The 7,996-nt window shown below is 41.3% G+C and overlaps 1 protein-coding gene across 1 annotated transcript; it reads left to right on the forward strand.

Moving 5' to 3' along the window:
- The first annotated feature begins 253 nt into the window (after nt 1-253).
- LOC143555229 (ethylene-responsive transcription factor ERF118-like) lies at nt 254-1,174 on the forward strand. The gene has a single exon (XM_077044815.1). The coding sequence runs from the start codon at nt 257-259 to the stop codon at nt 1,172-1,174; it is 918 nt and encodes a 305-aa protein (XP_076900930.1). The 5' UTR covers nt 254-256.
- The last annotated feature ends 6,822 nt before the right edge of the window (nt 1,175-7,996 follow it).

Raw genomic sequence — 7,996 nt, forward strand, 5'->3', positions numbered from 1 at the left:
TTCACATAATAATAATAAGTGTATGTTATAATATAACTTCTATGAATTATAATTAGTTGTTGATTTAGTATTTGATTTTAACATACAGGACTTGTTCTGGAGTAGAGTGTTTTGGGGGTTTTCACATAAACTTGTTGTTCTTTAGACGGCCACTCACATAGCCCTTAAGTTTTATTTGATTTTAGTTTTGTTCAACTTTGAGTTTGATAGTAGCGAAAACATCCATAGCAGAAGAGTTTTGTTTAGTTTTTAGGTGATGGAAACAAACAAATCCTTGAGGATGATTCGTGTCATTTGTTACGACCCGGACTTAACCGATTCGTCTGACGATGAATACCCGACTAAAAAGCCCTACGGGTCGAAGCGGATAGTCCGGGAAATCAAGATTCCAGTGGAAACAGTTTTCGCTGGAATCTGTACTGAACCGGAAAGTTCTTGTCAGGATAGTAACAATGGGGAGAAAAGTTGTGTGAAACGAAAGCGGGTGGCTACGAAACCCTCGGGTCAGTCCCGGGTTGTCACTCGGTCTAAGTACCGAGGGGTTCGACAGCGGAAATGGGGGAAATGGGCCGCGGAGATTCGTGACCCGTTTAAGCAAAGGCGGGTCTGGCTCGGGACGTATAATACGGCGGAAGAGGCTTCAAGAGCTTATGAAGAGAAGAAGCTTGAGTTTGAAACATTGGCCGAAGCTTCAAAGGGTGGTTCTAATAATATTAATAATGTTAATGATGTCAAAACCGCAACCGGTTGTGTGATAACGCCGTCATCCGGTGCGGTTTCTCGAACAGTGAAGCCCACCGCATCCGAGGAATCGGTTGGTGTGATATCCCACGTTTCGCGTGCACCCGAAACATCATCCATTTCCCAAAAGACAACTGAACCGGAACCAGAACCAGAACCGAAACTAGCTAGTGTGGGGGTTGGGGAAACACTAACTTTAGCCGAGATCGGTCAAGGGTTAGATGTGAATGTCGACTTTGACTCGATCTTTTTCGACGATTTTGCTTCGCCGCTCAATGGGTTTGGTGATCTCGACGATTTTAATCTTTTCGGGTTCGATGACAACGACGCGTGCGAGTTACCCGATTGGGATTTTGACGAGCTCAACCGGGAGGAACTCGCATGGATGAACACAATGCGTGTCGATGAACCGCTTAATATCGCGTGCCTATGATGTTCTTCGCAGCAGTCGAAACAACAACTACAAGAATGGTTTTCCTTGATTTTTACTATTTTTATAAAATTTTGTTTTGTTAAAACTTAAAGAGATCCTTTGGGTTTTCTTGAGCTATTAGAGCCGTCCAAAGGATATAGTTTTGAGTTGTTTAGGTTGTGTTTTCATGAGATTATTATGTGTTTTGGAAAGTGGAAGAGAATAGTATCAAATGTACAACTTTTAATGCATGAAGTATGACTTATGAGTTATGATAAATGCTTGTACCAAACATGATGTTGTCCCCGACATTGTGATATGATCCTATGATGGCCTGCGTTTATTGTTGAAGTGAAAATGCACAACTGTCCTCCATGTACTAGATTGCTTGAAATGAATTGTCTTGTTGCAATTATAAACATGTTTTACAAAAAAAATAATGTTAAATTGTTAATCATATTGCTCACTTCTTTTTTGTGGCAAAACTTTTATTCTATCTTTGTAAGTTAATATCTTTTACACGAAAAGTATGATCTACCTTTTTGTATATTAAACAATCATTTACCATATCACTTCTCTTTCCTTTTTCATTCTCTTTCATCACTTTCTCTTTCATTCTCCCTCATAGCATCTCAAATGCATGCATTTAGCCAAAAAAATTTTCAACACTCTCTATCTTGTCTCTTTCTCTAACTCACCATTCATATCACAAATACAAGTTAAATGCGTTAGGCTGAGGGGTGCGGAGCGCGAGAAAGGGCGCAAGAGGCGAGACGCTCGCGCCCCGGGGCGCGAGGACCACACCACCGAGGCGCGAGAGGGGCGCGAGCGCGGAAAAAGAGGCAGGCGCGGGTGGGGTAGCGGCTGGGGGGAGCGTGAAAGAGGTCTGGGAATGCGTGAAAAGAGCCGTTGGGCTCGTTTTTTATTAAAAAAAAAAAATTTTTTTACTCTATATAATACCATACATTGCAACCAATATCAAACCAAAATCAAACCCGATTTTTTCTCTCTATTCAACCTATATCAAACCCAAACCAACACCAATATCACATACCAATATCACATACCACACCCAAAACCCAAAATCACCCCATCTTCAAACCTTTTTTTAAAAACATGGCTGGAAATTGGTATCCAAACCTAGATTCAGATTACAGTTACGAGGATTTATGGTCGGCACCGGACCAAGCGATGTTTTATTCGGGGTCGCAACAACCATCCGGCTTTCAACCATCCAACATACAACCGTCTCCTAACTTTGTAGTTCCGGAGACACAAGAACCAGAAGGTGAAGCTGCGGGACAAAGAAGACGCGTCCACCGGAAAAAACAAATTGCAACGGACGGGTCGGGTTCGGCTTCGACCGGAAGGACGAAACGGAAAATCACTCCGTGGTCATCGGATGAGAAGGAAGCCCTGTGTCGGGCTTGGATAGTCACTTCTGAGGATCGGCGTTGCGGTAATTGTTTTAACGTTTTTAAAAATGATTTTTAATAAAAAAGTTAAATGACTTACAAATTTATTTATGCATTTTGCAGCGGACTACCAAAAGAGCAAGATCTTTTGGACAAAGGTTAGGGAGACGTTCTATTCGCTCGTTGGGAGTACAGAGCGGAACGCCGATATGATTTCGGGTCGGTGGACCGAAATCAGAAAATTTGTCGGCTTGTTTACTAATCTGTTCAACAGGAACGCCGGTCGTATGAGACCAAGTGGCAGTGACGATTTGGCGGTTTATAATTTCACTGTCGAAGAGTGGAGGCAGGAGTGCCTGCGGAGGTATGGGACGGTGAAGACGTGGGACGATGTAAAGGTGTGGGAGAGGTTGAGAAGGTGTTCTAAGTGGGTTGAGCTGGTGGCGCCGGACGTTGATGCGGAAGTAGGGCCGAAACGGACTAAAACTAGTTCGTCTGGAGCGTACAGCACTTCCGCCGGGTCGGATTGCCGGGTCGGATTCGACCTAAACGTTGCGGGGGAGGAAACGTCTTCACCGCCGAGAAGGCGGCCATTGGGAAGGGACGCCAGGGGCAAAAAACCGGCTGAGGGGGAAGCCGTAAACATCAACGATCTTGTTGAATCCCTCAATAAATTCAACAAAACCATGGAGGTGGTCTCTAATGACAAAAAGGAAAAAAAAAGAATGAGAGATTTGGAATTCCTTACAAGAGACTTCAGTAACCTAAATCCGGTCGACCAAATGCTGATGGAAAAACAAAAGGAACGTATCCGGAAGAGGTTGATCGAAGAAGACCAAGCCGAAGAATAAGAATAATGTTTTTTTTTAGTACTTTAATTTTTTTTTAGATATTAATGTGTTTTTTTAATTAATGTGTGTTTTTTTAAATAATTTATGAGTTTTTTTAATAATACGTTTTTTTAATACATTTATAAAAAAATAAAAAAAAAACCACTCGCGCCCCCTCTCGCGCCCCTCCACACCATGCCCCGGGGCGCGAGCACCACTACCAACACCCATCTTATCAAGTTTCTCTCTCTGCCACACGTCACAATATTATTGGCTGGCGCCCCCACTCGCGCCCCCTCTCGCGCCCCCCACACCCCTCAGCCTTACATTTGGTTTAGTCTTACCATTTGAGTAAAACACACGGAAAATTGTCATTTTACTTATATTTTCTGTTTTGTAAAAAAGTTTTTGTGTAAGGTTTAAGCTATTTTTAAATGTCTACGAAAGACACAATTTAAGATACCTATACCAATAGGAACTTTAAATTACTTGTACTTGTGAATAGGTTAAGCTTGGTTCGTTTGGGATCGGCTCGCTTGTTATTTGTTGTTCGATATAATTAATTTTTATGTATACGTTTATCATATATATTTATAACCATGACTTTATATAACCTTTAATGCTATCTTGGTGAATCCTAATAGTTCTGATATTGGTGAGGTTTACTTGATGTTTTGTTGTATTGAGTAGTTGAGTTAGTTGTATCATATAAAATATGTATCTCACTAGCAACTCTTTAACTTATAATTACTTTCTATTTAAAAACAATCACTTAATGCTTTCCAAAATATATACAATCGATATTAGAGGTGGGCATGTAAACCGGTTAACCGAATCGACCCGAAATAAAAATTCAAAATCGAACCGGTTGAAACTGATTATGCATAAACCGGTTTGGAGCTGATTGACAACGTAGGTTCGAAACCGGTTTGTAATTTCTCCGCCAAATCGGTTTACCAAACCAAAACCGGCCAAAACCGAGCAAAAATTGTTCAAAACCCGAACCGAAACAATCAAAACCCGAACCAAAACCAATCGTAACCTAATCAAGAAACATGTTTCAACCCTAACCGAAACCGGTCATAAATCGCTTTTGACTTTTGTTGACCAAACCGAACCGGCTTCAACTCAAACTAGGTTTGAGTTTTAAACCGCTTTGTGCACCTCTAATCGATATAGCCTGTACAATACTGTAAACAGTCTAATACACTTAATGCCAAATTTAATTAAGAGATATTTTCATGCTAAACAAAAAATTTATTGATCTTGTTAAAAAAGCTTTAATAAGAAAAAGTTTGTGCGCAAGTAGTTGGCATGTCATTATCATAATATTGTGTGCTTTCTAATTGGGAACGACGTAGACCCCAAGAAACAAATATTTGTTAAGTCACAACTCATAAGTCGACTTTTTACTGGATTATTTATGGAGTTATATATAACGAATTATGATACGTTTAAAAGTTATGGCCTACTGAGTAAAATAGTCATATAATGCTCATAATTGTCGGCAACTTTAATTATTATTTAAACGAAGTTGAAAGCAAAATAAATAAGAGACCATAGCATTTAAGTTCACTTATGGACACTTATGATACAAAAATCGCTATTGAATATCCTGGTCACGTGCTCAACTGTTCAAGCCTCAAGGACACTAATGTTGACTAATCCTCTCTTTCTAGATGATTTGTTATATATTTAGATCTATTATAAAAAAAGTTACATTTTATTTATTTATTGGATTAATACGTGCATTTCTGACAGTTTTTATTTAAAAGAACTATATTTTATGCATTATTAGAGCATTCATAATAAGACGCTTTTAGAGCTTGTATTTTGGAGTTTTTACATTATATCCATACGTTTTTCTCTATTGTGAGAGTAATTTAAAAGATGGTTTGCAAAGAAGTTCTTCATCAAGAACTAGAAAAAATAAGCTGGAGTGGGTCCTTTTACAGGTGGTGAGGCCAGGTGGGGTTGGGTAGTTGATAAAAAAATAATAATAATTTTGTTATTAGATGAGTTTTGAATGTTTTTACTTTTTAGGATTTCTTATTGATTGAGTTTTGAATGCTTTTAAAGAATTGCGTTTTTATGACGTGGAAGCTAACTAGGTATGTTTTTAGGTGTTTTTGTGCCTCTTTATTGTGGATGCTCTAATCAATTTTTTTAGTTTAATCACTCAAATAAGCATCAAAGTACAACACTGTAAGGTGGCTTTAATGCAATGGCAACAAATATTGCTTTCTTTGTCGGGAGTTAAAAACAAAACCTGTGACCAGGGTAGAACACGGTAAATATGTTTAGTCTCTCTTAAATGTCTTTAAAGTTTTTACGAATCAATATTATTGACATCTCGGATACATAAACAACACATAGAAAACGATAATCAAAGACTGTATAACATAACTTTTTATACCAATGCCAAATATATAAATAGTACAAGAAAATTATCATTTACGTGTTGTGTATGTAGGCCCGCCTTGAGCGAACTCGATTATAATTTATAAACATATCATTATAACTTCGCTGAAGAGGTATGTACCCGCCTTAACATCGAGCGGGGCGGGTCAACCCACAAGATATAGACAAGAGGCTTGAAATCAAGATATCATGAAGGCACAAAGCCAAAACCTATGCGCACAGCGCATACCACATATGCTCACGCATCACATATGCTCACGCGTATCACATGCTCGCGCACCATATATGCTCACGCATATCACATCTGCGCGTGGCGCATCTGCGCGTGGCGCATATCGCATGCTCACGCATCATATATGCTCACGCATATCACATCTGCGCGTGGCGCATATTACATATGCTTGCGCATATCACATCTGCGCATGAAACATCTGCGCGTGAGAATAAAGAGAAGACTTCGCGCATCCTCAGGATAGGCGCATATCACACGTACACATAATCAACCTCGTCCTTATCCAAATCAGGATAAGGACAACCTTGATTGTGCTCGTCAGCAAACCTTCCAGAAGGTATCCTTTAAGGAATAAGAATATGCTGATGTTGAAAGCTGCCAATGAAAGGTGGACAACTCAGCAAAACCCATGTGCTACCACGTGATTGCACATGGTTCAGGTAAAATGCCTGGGTCAGAGAATAATCAATGAAAAAGCACCAGGTGTCCTAAGGACTGGCGCAAAGCAATAGGAGGAGGCCAAAAAGGCCCTAATGGGATCTGAGCCCAATCATTGGAAACCCTAACACTATAAATACCACACCACCTCCACAAGGGGAGGTAAGCAAGAAAATACATTCCAATTCCTTACTCCTCTCAGATTATTATTATCTTCTCCTACAATCTCTTATTCTCACACCGGAGGGTTACCCCAAAGAGGACCCCTCTGTCCCTTTCTGAGGGGTAAGTTCACGGTGCTGCTCGTTTTGTAGGTGGAAGAACTCATACTCCGGAGAACCATCGGTGAAATAGCATACTCATACCCGAGGAAAGTTGATCGTCTACCAGTGAGCCGATCCACGTTTCTTCATTGGCGCCATCACCTGTTACAACGGCAACAAAATCTCATCAGTTCTCTCTGAAAAACTTCACCATGGTTTCTGGTGTTCGAAACAGCGATCAAGTTCTGGAGGATATTGAGCGTGAGGATGTTAATGAGGGACAACAGTTTCTGAGGGTGCCGCGTGATTCTGCGCGCACCACCAGTAACCATCCCTTCATCACAACTCCTCATAGCCAGACTGAAACTCCTCCAGACGATCTCACGTTCCAAAATTTGACCGGCGCGAAACAAAAAGGACCAATGGGTCCAGAAGATGAAACAAATGACCCTAAAGAATGGCTCATAAACGAACAACGGCGTTTAATGGACAAATACAATGAGCTGGTCAAACACAAAAAGTTAGCCGACCTAACACAAAGGCTCGCGTTTGATAAGCAAACCGTTCAAGGAACAACAAAAAGGGCGCGCGCGCCGGAAGATGGTCACTCTGTTCACACTGAACACGCTGATTTTAGTGATGAAGAAGTGCACAGCATGAGGAAGACGCGAGATACTCATGCAGGAGGCTCACAGCTCCGCGCGCACATGAACATGGCGCCTGGAGCCAAAGCCAATCTGGATCTGTACACACCGTACAACCCACCAGCGAGAGGGCAAGTGGACGTAACCACACCGTACAGGCCAGCCATCTTGGTGAAGCATTCAAAATTCACTGAGCGCATCGCGAAGGCTCCCATTCAACACAAAACCAAGATGCCAAGTGGGTTGGGCAAGTACGATGGCACAACAGATCCAGACGATTTCTTACAAGGTTTTTATAACACTGGAAACCTAGAAAGCTGGACGATGCCAACATAGTGTCACATGTTTGCTTGCTGCCTCACGGGCGCGGCGCGTGTCTGGTTCGAAAGCTTGCCGACTGGGCAAATCGATGGGTTCGAAGAGCTATTGGAGAAGTTCCAAGCTCACTTCGTACAGCAGCGCAGACACACGCGCGACCTTGATGACATCATGCACTGCGTGCGCAGGAATGATGAAACGATTGAAGACTACATAACTCGTTTCAATCAGGAATCTCTTGCAATTGGAGGTATCACTGAGCAACTCTTGCGCGTGGCCTTT

Source organism: Bidens hawaiensis, unplaced genomic scaffold (assembly GCF_021521415.1).
Source record: "Bidens hawaiensis isolate Kalapana, Puna unplaced genomic scaffold, B.hawaiensis_p1.1 tig00018028_1, whole genome shotgun sequence".
Lineage (NCBI taxonomy): Eukaryota > Viridiplantae > Streptophyta > Magnoliopsida > Asterales > Asteraceae > Bidens > Bidens hawaiensis.